Here is a 26,894-nt window from a genome sequence, read left to right as displayed (position 1 = left end):
ACTACTACCTTCCGTGTACCCTGACTTTTGGGCTTTTGAAGTTTGAACGGGAAACCACACGAATTCTTGGGGTTTGGCATGGTACACGTCTTGGCATTTTTTTTTCCACATAAAAACCACTACAAAACCCTGCCTCGCCAGTTCCACCACAAAACCCTGCCTTCTAAACGTTGAGGCTTGGGCCTAAACGTTGCGTGCAAATGCATACATGGCAAATGTGTAGCATCTCTCTCTCTGTTGATTAAGGGTGGATAATATGGCGATGGCAAGCATGTCCAGCTCAACGTCTAATAGCAATGAAAAATCATGTTGTGTTAAGCAGTGTTTGAAGAAAGGCTTTCTGTGAAGTGTTGCCTCCGCCGTTTTGCCGCAGAAGGAATTCTTAAGCGCTTTTTTGGACCTAATATGGCGATGGCAGGCAGGTTAGGTGATATTTTTATCGCAAGCGGGCCATTGAAGCACTGTTGTTGAAGGAAGGCTCGTCGTGTTTGTTTTGCTGCTGTAAAGGGAAACGTGTCAGCCAGGGCGTTCCCACTAATCCAGAGCAGTCACAAGGCGGGAAAGGAGGGCTTGTCTCACCTGAATGGTAACGGCAAGCAGGCTATGTCCAAGTTAACCCTAAAGTGATCGAAACAGTGCTAGGTGCGAAGTTAGTTAGTTTGCATTTTTTTTTTCTGGCCATTGCAATGGAGTCAAAGCAGGAAAGGATCAAGCTTTTCACAGGAAACTACTACGCTGCCTGTGCTGCTGGGGGCATGCTCTCTGCAGGTGCCTCTCATCTGCTCATTACACCTCTGGACGTGCTGAAAGTGAACATGCAGGTTCTCTCTACCTCCTTGTTGATGACGTTTCTTTTGTTTATGTTCCCTTCAGCTAGACTTCGTTTTCTAGTTCTGCATGCCCAACCCCACCCAAACACACACACACAAACCCACTACCACAAACCAAAGCCCCCCCTTAGTGTCCCCTCTTCAAAATCATGTATTAAGTCAACAGTAATCGGTGCCATTGCTAGCAGACGTAGAGAGTCCAGAACAGGAGAGCTATGAGTCATATTAGCAATATAATTCATATGGATTCATCTAGGTATATAATTCAGCCGTATTAGCGGACATGCAGATTTCACATTGTGAAGTTTTTGTCCGAGTTGCAGCCAGTTGATATTGTGCTTATTCTTTCAATCTTTAGTGGTGCATTTGCCCTATCAACTACTTATTTGCTGTACTAAGTCTTTCTATTTGGTACTTCCCTTAGTGCTAGGCTTCATTATGGCTGAGTCTGCCCTGCATCTTTGGAGGTTTGACAGAAACTTAGTACGAAGGGTTTTGTGTGAATTTATGCTCGTGTGTGTGTGTGTGTGGAGTGCGTTTGTGAGAGCATATCTTGATACAGTGTTTTACACCCACTATTGGGCACTGATGACGTTAATGGGGATGTCCCATACTATGCATAATGGAGTTGATAGTTATAAGTCTTGTGGGTTGACTACCATGAGTATGTAACATGCACGTTCCTAAAAGGTGAATTTGGGCATGTTCCGGGGTTCATCTAGGTATATGATTCATATGGATATCCAGAACAATCTCCAGCCATAGACTATACCTCTCTTTCATAGCCATGGTGCAACAGAGAATGAGAGACCTCAATAATGTGACATGCAGCCACCGGTGTAATGTTTCCATTGTAAGGGCCCGCACTGTGTTTTAGAGTGTTCTCATAGAACCATCGCACCTAGTGTCCCAACTCCTTCCCTAGATCTAGTGCCAAACCCAAATGGCATTCCTTAAGGAGGCACATGTTACAAGTGTAGATTCAAACATGCCTTTAAGGATTGTCTAAATAGAATGACAATGACCCTAGTGGCAGCCACTTCGACGAGCCTTAACTTGTTAAGTGTACAAGGTGGACTAGGAAACATCGAGGCAACGAAGAAGTAAAAAGCTCAAGCTTCGATCTCGAAGCTAGTATTTCTAGAGCTAGAGGTACAAGTCCCAAAGGTTGCATCATCTCCTAAAAAGACTAATGAACCAAACCTAGAGGTCCTGAAGAAGAAGACCACCAAGAGCTCGCGGAAACACAAGGCATGATCGGCTGTCAAGGGCAACGACATCGTGACCATTGAAAGTGGTTCGGACGATAGCTCGGAAGTTGCCTCCCTCGCAGAGACAGTGAGCGATCTCTCGTTCAAACCAACTCATCCCAAAGAAAAGGAACCTATTGACTACAAAACCCTTTCGAAGAAACTTTGAAAACCTTTCGAAGAAACTCAAGGAATATCCCAACCCTGTGTTGGGAGAATGAAGTAAGCCCAAGTGCTTGTGAGGAAGGTGTAGGGTGAACTAGAGCCAGTACTTGAGCAAGTGGTTGAATGGAGGGTCTCCTTAGGCCTAACCTAGTGGCAAGGATTATTTGACAGAAAGTCGCAGAGGGCTAGGGTTAGACCCACATACCTGAGAAACCCTAAGAGGGGTTTCGTACCCAATGTTGCATGCACCGTGTGACTACGAAGAATTGTGGCTAGCAACTTACTACCCAACCGTAGGTTCAGTGCCCCAAACCACTCGTGAGCCCGATATGTGATTGCCGCGAGTCAGACATGCTCCGATGACCCCAAATTGGTGTCCATACCACGCGGCCGAGCCATTGGCTTGCAGCTCCATGGTCCCGAGGTCTTGCACACCTTTGACAACTCTCCTGTGTGCCGCATGGATATCTCTAATAACTCACAAGTGTCCCAAGGCCACTTAAATAGCAATAATATTACTATTATTGGTCCTTGCTTTTGCTTTTTTCTGAGAAAAAAGACCCTTCTATTAGTTACTAAACAAAACAACCATAATGGCTAAAGTACAAACTCAGTCCCATAGAGGGGAGCGAGAATTAAGAGAATTGAGAAAAGGGGAGAGGATGATGCTCTTCTCCCTTGGCTGGCCGCTCTAGGAGGAGAAAGCTACTTGAGGGGAGCGAGAATCAAGAGAACTGAGAAAAGGGGAAAGGATGATGCTCTTCTCCCTTGGCTACCTCATACATTCTTTTTTTTTTTTTTTGGGGGGGGGCCGGGGAGACAACCACACAGCTGGTCTATAATGCCAAGTGGCTCACCATCATTGTAAGTGAGAAAGCGACCATGACACCAAATCCATAGGAAGGCCTTGCGGCGCTTCCGCTTGTGGTCGGTGCCACCCTGAAGCTTCCCATATTGTCCACGGAGGGAATGAATGATATCAAGCCAAATGCTCTGGATGGACTCCGTTAGCGAGGTGAGGATGTCCTCAGTAGTTTCGCTATAGCTCTCCAAATATTCCATGCCGCTATATTGTTGTAAATCTCCCATCTGTGGCTAGAAATGGGAGTCCGATGATCAATGGTGGCCCTTGCTTTATTTATAAGCTTTTTAGCCAAAATCAGGCCATGGCTATTATCTATAAGTCCACATCCAATTATCCAAACCTCATCTTGCTAGCACACTTAGCCTACGTGTGAACCCTCCAAGTTCCTGTGTCTTGCCATCCTAGGTTAGCACACGTCCCTAGCCTCGGGTTAACCTAACCCTAGGCTGATTGGGAGGTAACATTGTAACTATTTGGCCCTCTGAGCTCTTTTTCACATGATGGACCTCTTTCTTGGACACCTGAACTGGACCAAAAAGCTAAAAGCCGTTTTTTCAAAAAGCAAATCCAAGGCCAAAAGCAAGGCCTTGAAGCTAGAAAAGCAAAACAAGAACTTTTGACTAAAGCCGAGTAATATTTTACTATTAAAAAGACCAAAAGCAAAAGCATCAGTTTTTGGCAAAAAGCAAGGCTTCCCCAAGTATAAAAGAAGCATGAGCCTCTCTTTTGAGCATCAAGTTGAAGAAGAACCTCTTTATCGCGTTGTCATCTTTTTTGAAGCGTGGAGATCCTCTTCTCCATCATCATCTACTTGATCATGAACCAAACCAAGGAGTTTTTCATCGTTGCTCGCTGATTCAGAGTGCCTTCATCAACTGCAGTGCCACGCCATCACAGTTCCGTACGACTGTACGGATGGCGCTGTAGTTGATGGAGGCACTCTGAATCAGCGGGCAACGACCTCCATCAACTGCAGTGCCATGCCATCACAGTTCCGTACGACTGTACGGATCCTCGTGCAGTCGTACGAAACTGTGTTGGCGTGTACGATCGTACGGATCCCTGTGCAGTCGTACGAAACTGTGATTGCGTGGCACTGCAGTTGATGGAGGCACTCTGAATCAGCGGGCAACGATGAAAAACTCCTTGGTTTGGTACATGTCCGTATGGAACTGTAGGGTCATGTATGGACTGAAATTCTAGAAACCCTAAAAATTTCAGAAACCCTTAAATTGCTCTAAAAACCCGAGAAACTGCTTTTTGGAGGTTTTTATCGCTTGAAAACCATTTAAATAGGTTTTATATCAGTTTTCTTGCCAGAAGGAGCTTTTCTAAGGTTAGGTGTTTTCATCATCGGTGGAGATTATTTATGGGATGAGCGAGTGGATTTAGAACTTGGCATAGAGCTTGGACATGGAACATAGAGCTTGGACATGGGACATAAACATGGAACCTCGACATATAGCTTGGGCATGAAGATTGGACATAAACATGGAACTTGGACATATAGCTTGGGCATGAAGCTTGGACACAAACATGGAACTTGCACATATAGCTTGGGCATGAAGCTTGGACATAAACATGGAACTTGCACATATAACTTGGGCATGAAGCTTGGACATGAACATGGAACTTGGACTTGGATTTGTATTTGAACTTGGATTTGGACTTGGATCTGGACTTAGACTTGGATTTGGATTTGAACTTGGATTTTGGACTTACACATGGATCTGGACTTAGACTTGGATTTGGACTTGGATTTTGGACTTAGACATGGATCTGGACTTGGATTTTGGACTTAGACTTGATCTGGACTTGGTTTTGGATTTAATTTGGACTTAGATTCATTGGATTTGGATTTGGATATTGGATCTGGTACTAGTCCGGTGAGAGATACTTGTGGATCATCCCCGTGGTGTGCTCGGCATTAGAGATCTTGTGCCTTAACATCGACATCGACTTGGATATCCTACATCGGCACATCTGTTTGTGTTGTATTCATTGATTGTATTGATGCTAGCGTGTCTGTGGATTGTTCTTGAATAAATTCTTGAAAGGGGGCGGGGCCTGTTCCCCGCTCAATGTGGTGTATTGTGCAGGATCCCTATTCCCTTCTATCTCCCCCCTCTCTCTCTATATCTTTATCTCTTGGACACGTGGTTGAGTCTGTTACTGCACGCCCTGTTGGGCTTGCAAACATTATCTCATTTGTAAGCGAATCCTCGGATCTTGACAATCACCCATTGTAAAGTCATTTCCAAAATCTGTCCTAAACATAGTTGAAAACTAAGGTTAGTCCTAAACCAGATCATGAGGTAGCAAGCTAGCTCACCAAGGCGTAATTCCCAACTCCCTACTGAATCCTAACTCCACACTTCCATTAGAGTCTATTATGCCCTCAAAAACCCTGACCATCTCGTACATGGTCATGGTCAAGTGTGCATGTTCCACACATGGAGTAGTACAAGTCCGTACTGTGAGTCACCCTTTGGAATGATGTAGAGGTGTACCGGGTGTTGTGTGGGACACAAGATCTAGGAGCCAAGGTCTTAGTTGCATGTAGTTGGGCATTTAGGCAGAGGGGCATTCCTATGGGCCACCTCATGAGTCTTCAAGGCCTTGCCTACAAGGTGGGCAGCCATTAGAGGCTACCCTAGGGGCCCCATGTCAAAGCAACCAATCATATGAGGCTTGAGCAGGTAATCGGCTGCAAGCTGGGGGCACTCATAGTGAGTCAGCCAGTGAAACTGATCTCGTCAAGTGGGAAAGACTCCGTTGGACACCCACACGCGTAATAGCACAACTTAATATCACAATTTGAAATGGACAACTTAATAACAACTTGAAATTGAAATGAAATGAAATGAGATAGATGGACACCAGCACTGGGGCCGGAACGGGCCGACCCCCCCCTCAATATATGATATATTTATTGGGAGTATTTAACAAATACAATGCTCCATGGGTTCAAAGAACTAGATGATGTCCATGTACAAATGAATACAGTACCAAACAAAAGGCTCGAAGTAGATATTCGAAGTAGAACGACCGCTAGCGTGGTCCAGTCTCTATGGTCCTGTGCTTTCACTGGACTCCGCGGAGAGCACCCCACTGGTGTTCCAAGACCACGCACAAACAGGCGCTCTCGTACTAACACGTGGCTCTCCCGATCTCAACACCTTTGGATCGCGGTTCTCCAAGAGCTTGGACTACCCGGCACCAAACCGCCGGTGTTGCCGTGGAGAGAGTCCCTTATCAGATTTATCACAAAATACTTTACTTAAATCTGAAAAATTCACTTACTTGAGGATGGCAGATGGAAGACCAATACTCATGGTGTTTGTGTGCAGTTACTTGAGAGAGACACCGAGATGCAGCAGCATGTCGAGAGGAGTAGCTGCCTGGAGAAAGGTATAGCCTCCTGGCTGCAGGAGCACAACTACCAACAGGAGGAACAGCAGCTACACATGGAAGGTACAGCCGTCTGAGGAGAGGATGAGCAGCTTGCAGAAGATGAAGATGTGGCCGCTTGTTTACAGAATACAGCCGCCGGCCGCCTAGCTGTAGGAGCACCGATGTTGGAGATGAGCACACAGCCGCCTGTTGTGGTGGGCAGCGCAGCCTATTTGGCTGCCCGTCTGGAGGTGCACACCCACCACAGCCGCCTGCTGTGGTGGGTAGCGCAGCCAGTTTGGCTGCCTGTCTGGAGTCGCACAGCCACAGCCGCCTGGCTGCTGAAAGGAGAGGAGATGGTGTGGAGGAGCAGCCGACTGTGGAAGAGCAGAAGCGTAGCCTGATTGTAGGAGTCGCCTGCAGCCTGTGCTGCTTGTAGTGCAGAGAGTACAGCCGCCCTTATGAGGACTAGCGTAGCCGCTTGAGCCAATACAACCGCCTGTAGCGCTGGTGAAGATGGCGCAGTTTGTAAATAAAACAAACGCAAGGGATGGACGTCGGCTGATTTCTTTTACGAAGATGGTGGAAAACGATCGCTGATGACTTTTTCGATGGAGGTGGTGGCTTCCTTTTGTAAGGGTTGGAGTGGAGTAAAACCATAGTGTTGGCTGGCTCCCCCACGTTTGCATGTGGGTGGCCAGTTCCATGGTGGTGTGGGTAGGTGACCACGCACCCACCCCCACACACACACAAGTGAAGTGTGGCTCCCCACCTTGGCCCCTAAGTGGGTGTCCACTTTTAAGTGAGTGTGAACATATAACCTTATAAAACAAAAGGTTAGAATATAAAATATTAAACCAACATGTGCAATATACTAACCACCTGTTCACATGCACCAAAACTCGTCAGAAGACAGAGCAAACTTCACGACTCACTGGCAGGCGTCCTCGCTCAGTAAGTAATACGACAAACAGGCAAACACAAAAATACAAGTCATGCGAAAAGAGTTTCAAACATGCAAAACATGAGTGCATCAAATAGTATCATGGACATATCTCTCGTTCATAGAACAAGTACAAAATATCTGTCGGGCACAAAAATGGCACGACGTAAAACATAAATCCTGGTCTTCCTATGGAGTGACAGTCCCATAGGTAAGACACAGTTCTAGGCACGAGCCTCCCTATGGAGTGACAGTCCCATAGGCAAGACACGGCACGAATACTGGCTCTTCCATGGCGTGACAATCCCATGGATAGAACACAATCCCGTCCATACGACACCATCCTGCTAACACACGGGTGGCACCAGTCTGGCTCCCGTCCATGTTAGCAAAATACTGGCCTCTTCACATGAGACATTGGCCTGGCCTCAAGTGAACGAGACACAAAAACTGGAGATGGACCAAATGGTCGGCCAATTGGTGACATCCCCCCGGGCTTCTAAAGAGTTGTCCTCAACTAAAAAGCCTCAAGATATGCCTGCAACAACTTTGGGTAGTCAACAAAATAGTCCTTATTTACCCATTTTGCATCAATAGGCAAATAATTTTTAAACTTCACAAGGTATTTCCTGGAAAGCTTCCCTCTGCAGGTAGCTTTCGCTCCTTGTGAAAAACAATCTGTTCTAGCTGGAGGATGTCCTCAAGCTCATCAATCTCGGGCGGATCTGCTCTGACAGGTTCGTCAGGATCTGGCCCCACATATTTCCGAAATAGACTCACATGAAAAGCATTGTGAATCTTCCAGTGACTAGGTAAAGCAAGCTTGTAGGACACTTCATTGATCTTCTGAATCACCTTGAAGGGTCCATAATAGCGAGGAGAAAGCTTAGGATATGATCCTTCTCGTCCTGGCCTCCTCCGAAGCTTGGCCTTCTCAAATTTCAGCAAAACCCAATCACCTTCTTGGACTTGCATGTCCCTTCTATGCTTGTCAGCAGTCATTTTATGCTTATCTTGTGACCTTGCAATGGCTGTCCGCACCTGACCAAAGGCTACATCCAAGTCACGAACATATTCATCAGCTGCAAAAATCTCATCCTTTGTACGAAGGATGGGTGGCAATACCACTCTGCCATAAATAATTTCAAACGGAGCCTTTCCCGTGGAGGCATGGATTGTATTGTTGTAGGCAAGCTCAACAAGTGGAAGATACTTCTTCCATGCAGTCTTTTGATCTGCTACATAACACTTCAATAAATCCAACACAGCTAAATTTGCAACTTCACTTTGGCCATCCGTTTGGGGATGATAAGCTGATGAAAACTCAAGTTTAGTACCCATATTATCAAATAAAGCCCTCTAAAAGAGGCTTGTAGTCCTTGGATCTCTATCCCCAACAATGGATTTAGGCATACCATGATGTTTGAAAATATTAGCAAGAAAAAGCTTTACCATATGATCAGCTTTAATGGTTTTCTTGACGGGCCTCCAAATAGCATCATTCCCATGTTGGGATCTAGGCAAATCCATAATAAAATCCATAGTAATACTTTCCCAAGGTTGCGAGGGAATAGGCAATGGCTGAAGCAAAATTGGAGGTTTTTGCCTGTCAAATTTCACCTTTTGGCAAGTAATACATGCACGCACATAAGCCTCAATGTCTTTACGCATGGTTGGCCAAAAGAAATATCTCTGAATCATGCGTGTAGTAGGCATGATACCTCTATGACCAGCATAAGGTGGAGCGTGACATTCCTCCATAACCTTTGGTCGTAAATCCTTCACCACACATAGGCAATTATCCTTCATAAGATAACCCTCGTTGATTACATAAGAGGCATGTGAATGACCAGCCATCAAATCAGTCCATATATGGCAAAAATCAGCATCCAAATGATACAAATCGCGCATAGTACATATGGAGAGCCCGATGCAGGGAGGCCATAGACCGCCAGGCGACTCCACCGGCGGAGGTCATACAGGCCCTCTGGGTGGACATCATTCACACCTTGGGGGGAAACTTCAGGGCGACTCGGATCGCATGAGAGATCGCCGCAAGGCGTTCCTCCGCACTTGGCAGCCTGGCCCTTTCCTCATCGCGAGGGGCGAGAATGTCACTTGGCACTACGGGCCTCCAGTTTCGCTCTTCTCACCTCCCGCATGTACTACTAGATAGCCCCCCCCAGAGAGTGGCCAGCCACGGGGGTGGAGCTCAGGTGTTCACTGTGTTTATTATCCCTCCTTGTGAGGTGAGCTTTGTAGCCTTATGGCGTTTTCTCATTAACTAATAGAAGGATCGTTTTTCCAAAAAAATAAAATAAAAAAAAAATCGCGCATAGCAGATAAGTCCCCATGAGAGGCCACTGAGACTGCAGCTACATAAGGCCTCCTGGATAATGCATCGGCCACCACATTTTTCTTTCGTGGAGTATGCACAATCTGAAAATGAAACATGGAAAGAAAGTTTGCCATTCTCATCTGCTTCTCTGAAAGCTTTGTTTGAGATAGAAAGTATCTCAAGCTTTGATGATCTATCTTGACTACAAATTCAGCCCCAAGAAGATAATGTTTCTATATCTTTAAAGCATGAATTACAGCCAAGAGCTCTTTCTCATAGATATCCATATGAAGCTCAGCATCATGCAAACGACGACTCTCGTATGCAACTGCATGCCCTTCTTAATTTAGGACAGCTCCTATACAATCACCACAAGCATCACATTCAACTACGAATGACTTGTCTTAGTCAGGAACAATAAATAGTGGACCACATATGATGGCATGCTTGAGTTGCAAGAAAGCATCCTGTTCTTTTGAAGTCCATTTGAAAGTGGTTTTCTTCTTTGTGACATCATGTAAAGGGGTGGCTATCATAGCAAAATGCTTTATGAAACGCCTATAATACAAACATAATCCCAGAAAACTACGTACTTGATGTACGTTTTGCAATTCTGGCCAATTCCGAATGGTCTCTATCTTTGCAGGATCCATTGTTACTCCATCTTTGGATACAATATGACCCAGATAATGTATCTCTGAAAGGAAAAACTCACTTTTCTGGGCATTGATGAAAAGTTTATGCTTCCGCAACTCTTCGAACACTATGACCAAATGAGTTCTGTGTTCCTGCTCATTCTTGGAGAAAACCAAGATATCATCAAAGAATACTCTTGTAAATTTGCGATGGGGTCGGAATATCCTATCCATCATACGATTAAACGTAGCAGGAGCATTGGTGAGACCAAAAGGCATTACCAAAAATTCATATAGTCCAAAGGCTGTCCTGAATGCAGTTTTATGGACATCTTGTGGTACCACTCGTATTTGGTGATAACCACTCTTCAAATCAAGTCGGCTAAAGCAAGCCGAACCATCAAGCTTGTCCAAGATGTCATCAATACATGGAATTGGGAATCTGTTCTTGATGGTAAGCTTGTTTAAAGCTCTATAGTCCACACACATGCGGAATGATCCGTCCTTCTTTTGAACAAGAAGTACAGGAGAGCAATAAGGTGAGGAACTTGGCTGAACCAAACCTTTCTCTAAAAGCTCGTTTACCTGCTTCATGATCTCTTGTTGTGCAGCACTCACTCGGTATGCGGGTTTGTTAGGAGGAGAACTACTTGGCACAAGATCTATGCAATGATCTTCGGGCCGTTGGGGAGGTAATTCTCCTGGCAATGTATCAGCAAAACAATCATTGAATGCATGAAGAAAATTCAGCCTATCATTAGTCATAGCATCCACATTTTGATGATTTGGCACAAGGCTATCACGAGCAAAAACCAAGTACGCAGAAAGACTCTTTTTCATTGCTTTATTAATTTGGATGTGTGATACAAGTGGGATGGAATCCCCTTCTTTGCCAGCATCAATAAAATGCATGCGGCCTTTATGCATAAAAGAAATCATATTGGTCTTGTATTCTTTGCGGGGCTCAAGCCTATGATGCCACGGCTTGCCCAACAATACATCACATCCATTTAGTGGAGCAACTAGGAAATGTTCATTATCAAGGTAGCCCTGGATATGGATGCGCAACTTCCCTATCAATGGGGTAACCTGCACCTCTTTACCAATAAATGCAGCTTCGGCTTCAATCTGAGGTCCCATGTTCTCAACCTCAATACCCAATGCAGCTGCCGTTTGTATGGAGATGAAGTTATCGATCACACAGTCATCAAACATAAATAAGGCGGGCTAATCCTTGATTTGCCCCCAAGCCTTGCATACCATCCGCTCTTTTGCATCATGACTTGTATTTCCTTGCACATCAGGAACTGCATGTACATTAGCCTTGGTTTGCTCGTCCTCGTGCTTAGGTTTGCGGTCAGGGCATTGTCGAAACATGTGGTCTTTGCTACCACAAGAAAAACATTTTCCCTCCTTGCATATTGCTCTCTTTGCTCCGGGATCAAGCCGAATTTGTTCTTCTTTGGGCCCTGATCTTTAGATGTGGTATTTGTGAGTCTCCCGGAAGTTCTTTTTATGTGGCTGTCCACCTTTCTGCAGATTTGGGACAGCCTTGTCTTTCCCCTTTGAACCGCCTTGATCCTGCTTAATTTTGAGCACCAATTGCTCCGTAGCAAGAGCAAAAGCTGTGAGTTGTTGCAAAGTATGTTTCGGGTGCAATTGAACGATATGCTGGTTGCAGTCCATAGCGAAACTTCCTCTTTCTTTCATCCTCAGTGATTTGCATAAAGGGAGTTACTTCCAGCAACACTTTCCAAAACTTGTTAACATATTGTTGCACGCTTTCATTATCTCTTTACTCCAGCCTGTCCCACTTTTGAGTGAGAGTTTGCTCCGCATTTGGTGGCAGAAACTGAGCATAGAATCTATCCTGGAAGGAAAGGTGCAAATGGGATCTTGGTGATCTTTTCAATGATCCACCAATGAGCAGCGGTTCCTTTCAAAAACATGCTAGCATGGTGTACTTTTGACTTCTCAGTGAAGTCCTCATCGCTAAAGGCAATGTCAAACTGTGCCACAAATGCTAACACTTTAGAAGCATCATGCTCTCCATGAAAAAGCCGCCAGCGCTTCGTCACCTGTATTCGCTGCCAGAGACTCCAGCGACTAGCTTGACAACTGCCTGGTGCAGCTAGCCTACGGCTGCCGCCTACGCCTGCCGCCTACGCCTGCGCCATCAGCTCCGTAAGCTTCAGCCCCTGCTCCCCGTCGGCTGCCCACAGCCATCCACCGCCCTGCAACGACTCCCTCCAACGCCTCCACATGCAACGACTCTTCCGTACTACATCTTCCCGGCTGTGCATCATTGCTGCCCAGGTACCTTTGTTTCAGCAAACAGAAAAAATAAACAAAGAAAACAAAATAAGGTTTGTAGGTAGATTTTGCCAGGAAGATTTGAAAGCTTGCAGGTGGTACAGGATTCAGGAAAATTTGGGGGATTTCTCAATTTCAGGACAAATTGATAAAATTGGGCATGTTGCTTTGCCTGCAATTTGGGGGTTTTTGAAATTGAGGTCAAAATCAGCAAATTGAACCTCTCTCATTTGTAGAAATTTGGGGGTTTTCAAAATTGAAGTCAAAATCAGCAAAAAATAGAGCCTCTTTCACTTGCAGAAATTTGGGGCTTTTCTGAAAATTGGCCAATTAGATGCACATTGAAGCGATTGGAGTGCATAAAGATTGGGGATTTTCTGATTGGAGCATGTAATTGGGCATTACAACTGCGATTTGTCGCGTATGTATACACATTGTGTGTAATTGGACAATTTGGTGAAGGTTTCCACTTGCTTTGGTTTGCAGGCATACATTTGCACAGGACATTTGGTTGCCTGGCAGTGCACATTGGTGCTTGGTTTGCTTGCAGATATATTTTGTTGACATGGCACAGAATGCTATAGATGTATTTGGTGTGCTCACCCAGGAGGACAAGCTAGATGGATCTAACTACTCCCTCTGGAGTTTCATGATCCGTAATTTGCTGGTAGCCAAAGGGCTTTGGGGCATCGTGTGTGGTGATGACACACGCCCACTTACCATACAGCCAGCCACGCCTCAAAGGGGAGGTGCTCAAAGAGCTCCTGATGTAGGTCTTGCTCCCACACAAGAGTAGAAGAGATGGGACTCTAGAGATGCACAGGCCATGTCATTGATAGCCCTTTCAGTGAAAAGGACTATTATTCCGCACATTCGTTCATGCAAGACATCGAAGCTTGCATGGGACACATTGAAAGCAATGTATCATGTACGCAACGAGGCAAGAGTTGCCTACTTGAAGAGGCAATTGGATCTTCTTTCTATGGATGAGGGTGACTCTATGGCAAATCATCTCACCAAAGTGAAAGATTTGCAGGAACAATTGCTCAACATTGATGAGGTCCAGCCCGCCTGCTGTCGGTGTGCTGTACCTGCACCCAGGCTGTACCCGCCTCTAACCTGTATATAGGCTGTACCCGCCTGCATCAAAACAACACCCACCTAGTTGCTATAGCATCTATACTCAACTGTTGTACTAAACAGCACTTGTACCTGATTGTTGTACCTAAATTGTACTAGGCTGTACTTGTTGTACTAGCATGTACCAGATCTATACCTGTTGTAACAGACTGTACTCGACTATACTTGCTGTACGAGCCTGTACCTTGCTGTACTAGATCGCAGGCCTGAACTTGCTGTACCAGGATCTGTATTTTTTTTCGAGAATTTTTTTTTTCCGAGAATACCAGGATCTGTATTTGCAGTACTAGGCTTGAACTTGCTGTACCAGGACCTGTACTTATTGTACTAGGTGGACTTGACTGCATGGTGATAAGAATGCATCTCCATTGACTCTTGCTACAAGCTATACCAGGTGCCTTGTATTTCTTATTTGTGTAAAACTAAAATTTACTAAATTAAGTTCGAAGATTTCTTTAAGTTTTGTGCAGAGTAGGAACAAAGCATGTTTATGCTAACCATGCTCAGGAAGCTTTCCTAGTTTGGTTAGTTTTTCCCTGAGTGGTAGTGCTAACCGCGCCCTCAGAATTTCTGAGAGCTAGTGAAGGTTAGAAATACTAGGGAATCCGGGAGTAAAGCTTATCTGGGAGAACTAGGCAATGATTCCTCCGCGGTGTACCCCTTTGCTTGTGCTAGTACGGGTGTGCCTGTTGGTGCACGGTCTCGGAAGACCAGTGAAAGGCAGGTGTGCTCTAATGAAGGTGGGAGTGTGCCTTCGACTGTCCAGACTTCATTAACAAGTACCCAGTTGTTTGAGTTGTATTCACTCCATGTGAGGAGAAATCTGGCCTATTGGCCCGTGACACTTGTACATATAAATACTCTGAGAAATACAAATGTATTGAGGGGGGGGCCAGCCCTTTCCGGCCCCAGTGTTGGTGTCAAGTGTTATTGATTATTTTCAGTTTTAATGTTGCTAATAATGTCCATTGTTTACATTAGTTAAGTGATCTAAAAATGTGTATTTTGTCTTCCGATTTGTAGGCCTCCTGTAGAGAGCGGTTACATTCAGTCTATTTCGTCCTTGCATTGGGCAATCCTCAGTCATCTTTCATACTCATTGTACAAAGTTGTCCAAAGAAATACAAGCAAATACTCTCACTTGCAAGGGGTGGGGGGTAGGGGACGGGGGGTCTTCATTGGGTAATTGGGACCCAATACTGTGTTGACTCTATCTTCTTTCTGTCTCAAAGTAAAGTGGAATTGCATAAACTCACGGGTTTAAAGAAGGCTTTGTTGCACATTACGATGATCAACCTATTGCATGCTACATTGTATGCACACGTGGAGGATGACCGAGAATCTTTTGGTAATCAGAAGATGGGCATGCATGAGTAGGATTTAAGTTTAGATCTAAGAACCATCATATATATGATTATCTTTTGGATATATACAGTAAATTAGGGCTACATGTCTTGTCTGTCTCTTCTCTTGCATGTTTTGCTAGATCTTTTGGCTTAGTATTAATCTAGTTTACTTAGTGTTAATCATATGTTTAAGTCTCTTGACTGTCTCTTCTTTTGCATATTTTCCTAGATCTTTTGGTTTAGCATTAATCTAGTTTGCTTAGTGTTAATCATCTGTTTAAGTCTTCCATTTTTAATACTTATGTGATACATTTATAGTGTGCTTAAAAAATTATTTAAGAAATTTTCAAAGTAAAATTAAAAATGTAAAACTTTTTATGCCTAAATGCTAACCATGAAAGACTATGTATCTAAAACTTTTTTGACACGATTTTTTTTTCCAATAATATCTTGTGTTGAGAGTGCTCTCTAGTAGTAATGTCTTTTGAAACAATTTACTTAAGAGAAATGTTAAAAAAGAAAACAAAAGTCTCTAAACAAGACTAGAGTTAAGAGTCCTTATTATTGTTCTATTATGTCAAGCTAAAGCAATCTGCTAATTCTTTGTGGTTTTAGATCTGCCATTAAAGAGAGATGTGAGGCTTTAGATGTTGGAGAACAAGCCTTATCCAAGTACAAAAGCATAAAGGCATGTGCACACACTCTCATTAAAGAGAGTTGATAAAATCTAGAAAGTAACCAAAAGTCAAAGGTCTACCAGAATCAAGGAGCTGATTTAGGGGAAAAGGTGGAGAGATCCACTCACACCTAATCACAAATGTTAAGCTGTATTCGCAATATTTATTTAAAGGCACTCTTCTCAATGATAATTATGCAAGCATTTGTATCTTTTTGCCACTCTCATATAGAGTCGTGTTTTATTTCTCTTTCACTCTCTTTTTATGCCATAGCCATAGCCATGTTTCTCTATGTTCCACCATAGCTTCCAGTTCATTGTTTTCTACATTAGAGAGCAAACGTAAGTCCGGGTTATCAGCTATCACGTGCATCACCCATGTGAGTGTTTCCTACTTGCAACTACCTTCTAGGCACAGTGTGAGGCAGAGTATGGCCCGATTTGGGCTGTTTTGGGAACCCAATAGGTGCTCGGAGTTTATTGGACATGGACCGATGGTTGCAACACAAGTTGGGCACAATATGAACACAATTAAGGTCTTTTTGATGATTTTTGGGGGTCGTAAAAGCGCTAGCCAACTTGAACCCAACTTGCTATCACTTCCCTGTATAAAGGCAGGTCAAGGGTCATGCTTGAGCGTTCGATACAAAGGTTCCCAAGCCAAGACCAAGGGAGAGAGGCAACAACAGCCAAGGCATCTGGATCACAAGAGAAGTTGTGAAGCAGCAAGACCGAGTAGCCCTCATGTGTGTTAGAGCATGCACAAGAGGAGGACAACCAGTAACCTTTTGTATGCATCAGTAGATAGGTATGCATAAGTAGGATCTAAGTCAAGATCAAGATCATCATTGTTAATATAGCCTGTTTTGTAATATAGGGTAGATTAGGGCTACACATCTCGTCTTTTGTGTGTTTGCAAGTTCAATAGGATTAGCATTAATCTCTCAAGTGCTTAGTGTTAATCTATGTTTAAGTCTTCGGCTGCATCAATCATGAGATAGCTTGATATCTTTATTTAATGGGCATATATTTATATATCTTCTTGTTAAAAGCAGCAACTACTGAGTAGTGGATGGACAAGACCGACCTGACAGTTTTAATTTTTGTCTGTATGTGCACATTTTGAGTTTTTGAACCTGTGATTTCAGGTTAATCCTGGAAAGTATGGGAGTATCCTTGGGGGTTTGCGACTTTTATGGATAGAACATGGAGTATTAGGGCTTTGGAAAGGATGGAGTGGAAAGCTCTATGGATATGGCGCCCAGGGAGCTTGCAAGTTTGGATTGTATGAGTACTTCAAAAAAACCTACTGTGATGCTGCTGGGCCTAATTATATCACTCAATACAAGACACTCATCTATCTGGCCAGTAGTGCTTCAGCACAGGTTATTGCAGATGTTGCCCTGTGTCCATTTGAAGCTGTTAAAGTGAAGGTGCAAGTGCAGCCTGGTTTTGCAAGAGGTTTATTGGATGGCTTTCCAAGGATGTATTCCTCAGGCGGAATATTCAAGTGAGTTAAATGCGAGCTGAATATTTTTTTGTGGCAACATGTAACTGAAAGAAGATATGCAGATTAAGAGTTCCAGATTTTCCTTTTCTTAAAGGTGGGCATGTTGGGCAAATTGTTTTTATTTTTTTGTCTGTCACTGCAGGCTGTACAAAGGGTTGCTACCATTATGGAGCAGAAATCTACCATGTAAGACCATACATTCTGGATAGGCTTTTTTTTCCATGTCGGAAACTTAGGGAGGTGTGCGCATTTTTTCTTGAATCATTCTCAAATCGCCTTGTTCATTTTAACATATTAGGTGATTGTTGACTCTTGTTCATGCTAGATAATGCTATGTTCTTCCATGTGGCTGGCACCCTGTCCTTTTTTGTTCCCCTTGAGTAGATCCTTATGTAGCTGTGATTTGGTACCCCGAAGGTGTTACCACACCAATAGGGTCTGTGGGGGTTTGAACTCGGGACCTTCCTGCCACCCTATCCTAGTGTCATGTGCATGTCGATTCAGTGATGCCCATGGACATGTCCTACTAGTGCAGCAACCTTCTGGGCAGGTTGTGTTTGGGCAGTCCAATATTGGACAGGAGGGCACCCAAGGATCAGTCAGTGTGGACAACTTTTGGATTCATTGTATCTAGTCATGCACATTTCACATAGTTGGCCAACTTGCTAACCTTATTAGTCTATGAGCCCTCTAGCCACTATATAAGGGCAGGTAGAGGGTCATTGTAGGGAATCCTAGGAAGTAGTGCTGGCAGCCAAGTGGTAGGACAGCACAACCGACATCAGGGGTCTTAAGATTTGTAGCCCTCTTTTGCGTTTGTTACCAAAACACAAAAGGGAGGACAGTACGACTTGCATTGCATGGTAGTTATGCACAGTAACGTATGATAGATTTTAGTGTAGATTTGAAAATTCATTGTATATATTGATGTTTTAGCAATGTACAATAATTTAGATCTACGTGGTTGTGTATATTGTGTGTTCTGCCAAGTCGGATTATTGTTAATCTCAATTTTGATTAGCATTAATCAAATCACGCTTCTGCGGGCATGTTGCCATTTGCAGTAGGTCATTTAGGGAATGCACTTTGTCCATGTGCGCTAGGGTTTCCCACAGCCAAGCTAAGTCTCGATCTGTGTGTTTACGCAACCAAGTTAACATTAGAGCATGTGTGAGGATTTTTTGTGGCGAGATCATGTCACATACATTAGTGTTGGGGTTTGCAGGCAACCAATTTAGCATCAGAGCATGCGTGAGGATCTTTTGTAGCAAGATCAGGTCACATAGATTAGTGTTGGGTTTGTGCATGTAGAGTCTCTACATGTAGTTGGGCTTTAAGTAGGCACGTCCTCTTGCCGATATGAGATACACGCTGACATGGAGGGTCGAAGAATTTCAAGCATAGGATCGACAAGTAGTAGTTCCCAATGTTGTCTTGAGATAGATACATAGCATCTTCAAGAAGATTTTTGCAAGTTTGGCAGTAGGTTAGAGGATGAGTTGCTTAGTTGCTTGAGGTGCAGGTGACAGAGCTCTTCGAGTCCAGAAAGTAAATGATTCACTTCTCATATGGCCTTTTTCTGTAAAATCTGATCTTTGCTACTTTGTTCAAGAATAAATGTCATACTAGCTTAACCAAAACCAAAGTGCGATCTTGAATTCATGAGTCTTCTCACAAACCTTCAAAGCATCAACTCCATCATGCGTAGCATAGTCTTATGTGTTATGGCATCTCCACTCACGACATCAACGCCCAAGAGTAAGTGCAGGTTCATGCATAAAGATATGTCATCTTAGTAGACAAATCTACATAGATAAACCATTGAACTGAGTTTCTATCACATCTCCAGATGTGGAGGGTAGATGCATCCATGATGGAGGCTAACTACCACACGTGTAGGTGCAGCATGATGGAGGCTAGCATACACGTGCGCGCGGGCGCTCGCGCACACACACACACACACACACACACACACACACACAAGGTAGCTGGTTGGGTTCATTGCACCACTTTGGATAGAAAGAATTAATATAAACAATCTGGCTGCAACTTACACACACAAGGTAGCTGGTTGGGCAAATTGCACCACTCCAAATAGAAAGAATTAATATAAACAATCTGGCTGCAACTTGAACAAAGCTATTGGTGCGTACTGACAATATGTATTTGCACACGATTCTTTTGAAAATGTACTGTCTTTTTGAGAGAGAGACTAATTTAGGTGACAAGGTTCAAATTTTGGATCTGCACCATGGCACACTAAGGCATTACCACTTGGGCTAAAGTCTGCTGCAATTTTAATGCTTCTTCTGATTAAATGCAAGGTCTTTTTTTGAATGTGTATTTTGAGCAAAGGTCAGGTGCCTGGGCCCTGAACACTAGAGTAAGTGTTCAGATCTTTTCCGGTAGAACTACGTCTCTGCTTTGTTCATTTGAGCACACTAGGTGCCTTAGAAATCTAGGGATTGGTATATTGAATATCTTTTTTCTTTCCTTTTGTATTGAAAACAAAATATATAACAAAAGGATGTTTCAGGTCTTGGCTGTAGCTTGATGTATTAACCTTCTAGACTCTTGTATGCCAGCGATGCCATTGTTGTGCTTTTATTTCTTCAACAAGCCTTGTGTTTTGACTTGAAATGTTTTATACAGTCAGCATGATGATGTTTTCATCCTTTGAACACTCGGTAGACTTTCTTTATCAACGTATTCTTCAAAGGCAAAAGAGTGATTGCTCCAAGGGTCTTCAATTAGGTGTTACATGTATTGCTGGTTATATGGCTGGAACAATTGGCACTGTAGTTTCAAATCCTGCAGACAATGTTGTGACATCTCTCTACAACAACAGGGCCCAGTCTTTGTCACAGGTTCTTTTAAACCCAACTTTTTTTTTGAGTAAGGTTTTTTCTTGTGTTTTACATGCTTTGTACATTGCTATTGACGTATGCACTTTCTGGGTAAGCTTTTCTGTTGTGTTGAAAAAGTTGAGAAAACCTAGAAGTTCACCTCAGTTTCCTTCTTTGCATATGCAAGGATTTGCTTTTTGTTCAAAGTAAGAGGTCACTGTGTGATATAGGGCTGAATTTTTTTGTGATCTTAATTACACTATTTCATCAATGCTATTGAAATTCTTTGTTCAATGTGTGAACTTAAAATTTTTGAGACAATGGAGGGATTAGAAAACAGAGGGGCACCATAGAAGTCAGAAGGACATTATTGGGTAGGCTGTACTCTTCATTGGTAAGTCCATCATTCTTAACTTTGGTCAAGGGTAGAGAATCACTATGGCCCTTTAAATAAGGATTTTAATGTGGGGGTGGATATAGTATCTGATGACAAGAATAGGGAGGAGTGGACTCCATGGAAGATGAAGCTGATGGCATAAGTTTTGGGCCGCCTGTCGCCACCTGGCCAATGCACGCCCGAGAGAAGGCCCAGCAAGAAGTGATGTACCACATGGTAGCAAGCAGAACCTGGTTGGCCACAACCACTCGGCCAGCCAGAGATAAACGAGCGGTACTCCAATACAGAAGCTTCTTCTGAATGCTCAGAAGAAGGGGGGCTATCTGCTGCTCCGGAGATATGTCAATGCCCACATAGCATCCCAAATAGCGCACTGTAGTGCCGGGGGGCAGCCACTGAAACCCATCAACTGGCCTCCAAGTCGGGGGGCTCACACCATCGTATTATAGCAATACCAGTCACAACCCCACCTACACGCGACTGGCGTCCAGGCTCATGCCAAAGATGGGAGATTTGCAGTAGCATATCAGCCTAGCACATTTGGCATGCTATAAATGCAGCGAGGCCATCGAGGCCATCCAGGGTACCCACACTCCGCCGGTTGAGACCATCAGGAGCATATGGCTTCATATCATTCACACCCTGCGCGGTTAGTGGGGGAAGTTACAAGGAGATTTTGACTGCATGCAGAAGCGGCGGGAGCTTTCTTAAGACTTTGGAGGTCTGGCCCTTTCCTCACAGATAGAGGCAGTGACCCAATTTGGCATTACAGACCACCTATGTGATTGTTTCCCCCCCCTCCCCCTGTATGAGATAATTCTCCTCAAAGAGCAGCCAGCCGGAGGAGAAGTGTCTCTTCCCTCTTATTATCATGTGATTCCCACCCTTAAATGAGGCGAGTCTGTATTTAGCCCTTTGTGGTTGTATCTAGCCCTCTATGGCTGTTTTTTCTTTAACTAATAGAAGGATCTTTTTCTTGGAAAAAAAAAATCTACTCACAAGGCTTATACCTATGGGAGGTTCACATTATTTCCCCAATTTAACAAAGGCAGTGACCCATGCATGTCATCAACACCCAAGAGTAGTTGCAATATCTACTCACAAAGGCTTTCAGCAGTTAGGGTTAGGGTTTGGAGGTACTGCAAACAGAAACGTAGAGAGCAGAGAGAGAGAACATGACTCTTCTTGTATTCAGTTATGATAAAGTGAAGTACAATAGCCACATAATGAAGTGACCTAAAAGATGTGTTCACATGTCCGGCCATAAAGTGTGCCAGGTGGACCAAAACACTTATAAACTGTTATAAGTGAAACTAAGCTAAACAGGGGGAAAAAACCTCCACTAACTGAAGTAAAAAGTGCCCCAGTAATCTACTGATGATCACTAGCACTCCTCTGGGTGCATACACAGCATAAAACCCAACAAACCTCCTTGGAGTGATATGTGATCACTGTACATCATCCACCAAAAGGAAACAAGTTCAAAGCAGTGCGGAATGCTTCGAATTTCGGACGTGGTAATGCCTTGGTGAAGATGTCTGCCACATTCTGATCTGTAGGATAGTAGATCAGACTGATATCACCTGCCTGGAGTCTCTCCCGAACAAAATGATAGTGAATCTCAATGTGTTTCGTGCGAGCATGAAACACAGGATTCCTGGCCACAGCAATGGCACTCTGACTATCAGTATAGATAGGTGTAGGCTCCTCCACTGAAATATCCATATCAGTCATGAGACGACGCAGCCAAACACACTCAACAGTAGTAGTGTAGGCTGCTCTGTACTCTGCCTCACAAGACGAAGTGGCCACTGTGGTTTGTTTCTTGCTTAGCCAAGAAATGCATGAAGAGCCAAGAAAGAAACAATTTCCACTAGTGGAATGTCTGGTATCAAAATCACTAGCCCAATCTGAATCACTGTAAGCGTATAACTGCATGTCACCCCCCTTAGGATAAAGCAATCCAAGAGACAAGGTACCCTGCAAATATCGGAATACACGCTTCACAGCTTGCCAATGTGACAATCACGGGCTGTGCATGAATCTGCTCAACTGAGATACGACATACTGAATATCTGGCCGTGTAGTACACAAATAAATAAGACACCCAACAGCCTGAGCATATGTAGTGGCATCAAAAGGAATACTGTCATAATCATTCCGCCAAACTATTGGAACAACTGACTCCACTGGTGCTGTCTGTCACTCCACTGGGCACTTGGCATAGTTTCTAACCACTTCAAGGCCTAGTCTGTCTTCACAGTAAATTCCTTTCCATAAAGAAAAGGTTTCCACTGTTTCAAGGCTATGATAATCCCTAGCAACTCTTTGTTATATACATAATAATTTTTCTCTGCATCATTCAACTTTCTGCTGTAATACGCTACGGGTCTGCGTTCTTGTTGCAAAACTTCTCCTATGGCGAGATTATTGGCATCGGTGATCACCTCAAAAGGGTCATCCCATGATGGGAGTTTAGGAACTAGTGCTTCGGAAGCCGCCTTTTGCAAATTAAAGAAAGCCTCTAAAGCCTTACTTGTGAGACTGAAACTTCTTGTCTTCTAGTCTTCACTCCCTTGAGCAAATCTCTCAATGGTGCTGCAAGGTTATAAAACCGATCCATATGCGAGCTATGTACTTTGCACAAGCCCACGAAGGAACGTATCTCTTGGGCTATCTTTGGAACGTTCCAATCGAGAATAGCCTTTATCTTTTCAAGATTAAGGTGAATGTCGTTGGAACCCATCACATAGCCCAGGTACTGGACTTCTTGAACTCCAAATATGCTCTTCTTTGCTTTAATATATATAGTTTGTTGTCTCGCAAAGGCACAAGACCTTCTGCACATCTTTCACATGGTGTTATGCAGCGGCAGAAAAAATAAGAATGTCATCCAAAAAAATGAATAGAGATATACTGATGAGTACGACGAAGACTCGTGATATCATCTTGTTGAATGTCACCGGTGCATTGGTCGAACCAAAAGGCATGACCACAAACTCATTATGCACTTGTTTCGTTCGAAAGGTAGTCTTTGGGATATCGGCCTTGAAAATCTTGACTTGATGATAGCCACTTTTGAGGTTGATCTTGGTGAAGTGCCGAGCACCATCGAGCCTTTCAAGGATGTACTCTATCCTTGCCATGGGGAACTTATTCTTGATTGTCAACTTGTTCAAGGGTTGGTAATCCATACAGAGACGTGCGGTCTTATCCTTCTGTTGCACAAACAGAATCAGTACAACAAATGGAGAGGGATGAAGGCCTGATGAAACCAGACCTCATCAACTGTGCTAGTTGCGTCTCCAACTTAGCTTCTAACGCCTTGGAAAGACGATACGAAAACTTACTAGGGGGTAGGTACCAATTGGGTTTTGGTGGAAGATCATCCCTTAACATGATGTCTTGAAGCTGTTGGAGGAGGCCGATCATCTGGGGTTCTAATGGAGTCGCGGTTGATGTCGCTATTTGCCGTGGGCGGACATAGATCATTGCACACTCAGCTCCCTTTGGAATAGCTCTACTGGCTTGAAGGTGGGAAATAAGTGGAATACATTGAATGCCCTGATCCCTGCGAATGATAGTAGGCTCAAGAAAACCTTCGACGATCGTGAAGGTGTCTTGTCTCCAATCAGGAATGGGCGTATACTGGCGGAACCATTGAATTCCCAGGGTCATGTCACACCTGAGAAAGGGCAAGACAATGAAGCCCCTCTGAAACTGGGCCTTCTGAACTGTGAAGGCAAACTGTTGAGCTTTCTGGGAAATATGAGTCTGTAGGCCGGGAGTGAACCCGTCCAGGTCCAAATGTTACGGCACAAGGGCACATTTCATCTTGGTTGCCAACTGCGGAGAGGGCATCTTCTAAACTGCCCATTTCGAAGAGGACAACAAACTGTTGTCCCTTCGTTGTGCCATAAGCTCTGATAAAACCTATTTGATGCTCCTCAACTCTGCCCTCCTGCTTATCATCGAATACCACTGCGGATACCGCATTCAAAACAGGCAAAAGTTGAACAACATTGGTGGTTGAGGGAGTGGTACAGCTGTGGCGGTAGTCACTGTAGAGGGTGGTTGTTTGCTTTTTTCCGCTTGCCATTTGGTACAATCCTTCTTGGCATGTCTTGCGTGGTGGCGGAAAAAACAACGGTTCTCTTTGAAGTACCGTTTCTTCTCATCTGACTGTAAGAATCCTCCAGTAAGGCCCTCCTTGATCTTTTCTTCAGGGCTGTTCTTAGGTCCATCTTGTCGCTCCTTCCCACTAAAAGAGCTATTCTGGCTCTTCATCTTTTGATCCTTGTTGTTGGGAGCCCCCTTGCTTGTTTGCTGGTTAGACGTTTGGTTTTGTTGGGTGGTCTGCGTCTGCTTTGCTGCTAAGGTTTGGGGGTGACTGGAGAGGTATTGGGCTTGCCTCCATTGAGCATCATCTCATGATTCTGCGCAAGAGTCAAAGCCCTGTCATAAGTCTGGGGTTCAAAATTTCGAACGGGGAACTGCATGTTTGGATCCAATCCCCGAATGAACTGCTTGAGCTTCTCCTCCTCGGACTTCCCCAACTGTTGAGCTTATGTGATCACCTCGCACACGGAAACGGTTTTGGGTCAGTTTGTAGAACTTATTTTCAAGATTTGTCGTGTATTGTGGACGTAGAAACCTAGTCTTCAAATCAGGCACAAAAGTGTCCTTGGCAACCTTGGCCTAGCAGGAGATACCTAAAGAATAAAGTTCCTCAATGGAACAATGGTGTCTATGGATGACTGAAAAGGAAGAGTGAGACCGTGGGCACGCTCTGGTTAGGTGTTCCATCTGTCTGCAAATGAAGCACTGCCTGGGGAGACCTAAATACTCCATGCGCTGCAGAATCGGCCCCTCCTGAAGGTGGCTGGGCAGCGATGATGACCTGCTGGAGCAGGGAGGCAATGCATACTTTGATGGAGGGAATCCCAGCTGTCCTGGCGACCACACATTTACTTTTGTTGAGGGAGGATGATGTAACATGTACATGGCATCAACAATATGTGTTCATTCTTTCACAAATCAAACTGGTGAACGGTTCCCTAAAGTTGTTTGACAACAATACAATGTTTTTAGTAGTAAGTAATGGTTATTTGGTCCACTCTAGATTACAGAAATTTCAAGGTTTAAGAGTTGTTTTGAATAAAAGAAAACAAGAAGGGTGGTTTGAACCTTTTTTCCCCCTGATCGTGAAAAATTTTCGAGTATTCATTCAATGCAGTGTGAATTGACACAGGTGCTGCCTTATGTTTGTGCATGTCAATGCAGTGATACTCTATTTTTTTGTCTTGTAACAGGCTATAAGGAGCATTGGTTTCCCTGGACTTTTCACCAGAAGTTTACCTATACGTATGATGTTGGTGGGTCCAGTGGTGACAATGCAGTGGTTTGCATATGATTCAATCAAGGTTCTCATTGGCTTGTAAGTTCATTGAGTGGGTTAATAGAACATCTCCGTTTCTTTTATATTTTGTGGCCTCTGCACTGACTGTCATTGTTTCACTTTTTGCTTACAGGCCTACAAGTGGTGGTGTGGAACAATGCATTTCTAGTGCTGTGAAGGCAGGCATTGCATGTGCTGGAGAGGGAGACACATCTAGTGCTGTGGAGACCGCCATGACATGATCATGTTTTTTGGAAGACTTACATACTAATGGCTCTGTAATCTGGGGCTCAGGAGGCTGTTTACATCGGAAGCTTTTGGATTCTTTGCTTTTGCTCACATAAATGAGCAATGCTGAGCTACCTGGGGGCATAATGGTTTTGGAACTGAGCGAAGGAGCACAATTACATGGCCCCAGGAACACAGCTTACCAGACATACTGTGAATCCTTCCAGATCTGGGCAGTATCACATACAGCTAAATCAATGTACAAAAAAACAATTGTGGGGGCCTAAGACTAAAGAAGACAGGAAGGCCTTACCCAAAATGTCAAGAAAACATTGTATGCCTTCACTTTGTACAGTCTATATGTAAGAAGGGAATGTTTCCCTTGCACGAGAAGGAATATATTTCCCTCGTGTTTCTCTTTTTATTTAACTACTTGAATTCTAAGCGTATTCCTATTATTTCAATTTAATTATTAAAACTCCACTGATTCCAGCCTAACCCCATCCGGCCCATGGGTTAGCCACCACCCAACCACTGGAATCGGTATAACCTGACAATTGCTAACTCACCCATAATTGAATGTCTTTCTTAACTTTTGCTTTCAAATATAGATACGCACAC

At 43.9% G+C, this 26,894-nt stretch overlaps 1 protein-coding gene and 1 long non-coding RNA gene across 3 annotated transcripts in view; one reads left to right on the top strand and one right to left on the bottom strand.

Moving 5' to 3' along the window:
* On the top strand, positions 1–26,761 carry LOC147627569 (mitochondrial phosphate carrier protein 1, mitochondrial-like). Of its 2 annotated transcripts, none has more exons than XM_086814484.1 (6): positions 1–821; positions 17,043–17,404; positions 17,547–17,590; positions 20,159–20,271; positions 25,960–26,084; positions 26,179–26,761. In XM_086814484.1, the coding sequence occupies exons 1-6, from the start codon at positions 687–689 to the stop codon at positions 26,285–26,287; spliced, it is 888 nt and encodes a 295-aa protein (XP_086670610.1). In that variant the 5' UTR covers positions 1–686; the 3' UTR covers positions 26,288–26,761. The 2 variants fall into 2 exon arrangements, with proteins under 2 accessions (XP_086670610.1, XP_086670609.1); XM_086814483.1 differs by having other exon boundaries at positions 9–821; positions 20,057–20,271.
* The window catches only part of LOC147627568 (uncharacterized), a 42,611-nt gene that overhangs the window by 4,678 nt on the left and 11,039 nt on the right, over positions 1–26,894 (bottom strand). The gene's annotated exons all lie outside the window — the stretch shown is intronic.

This window comes from Cibotium barometz, chromosome 20 (assembly GCF_041138505.1).
Source record: "Cibotium barometz isolate CiBa-2024 chromosome 20, ASM4113850v1, whole genome shotgun sequence".
Taxonomy (NCBI): Eukaryota; Viridiplantae; Streptophyta; class Polypodiopsida; order Cyatheales; family Cibotiaceae; genus Cibotium; species Cibotium barometz.
The sequence above is the reverse complement of the archived record's forward strand: the minus strand, read 5'-3'. Positions and strand labels throughout refer to the sequence as shown.

Excerpts from the sequence above, each read along its gene's own strand:
- LOC147627569 (XM_086814483.1), top strand. The coding sequence starts at position 687 with ATGGAGTCAAAGCAGGAAAGGATCAAGCTTTTCACAGGAAACTACTAC. Across the intron at positions 17,591-20,056 it reads ATGGAGCAGAAATCTACCAT|TCAGCATGATGATGTTTTCA; the intron begins GTAAGACCATAC and ends TGTTTTATACAG. Across the intron at positions 26,085-26,178 it reads ATCAAGGTTCTCATTGGCTT|GCCTACAAGTGGTGGTGTGG; the intron begins GTAAGTTCATTG and ends TTTTGCTTACAG.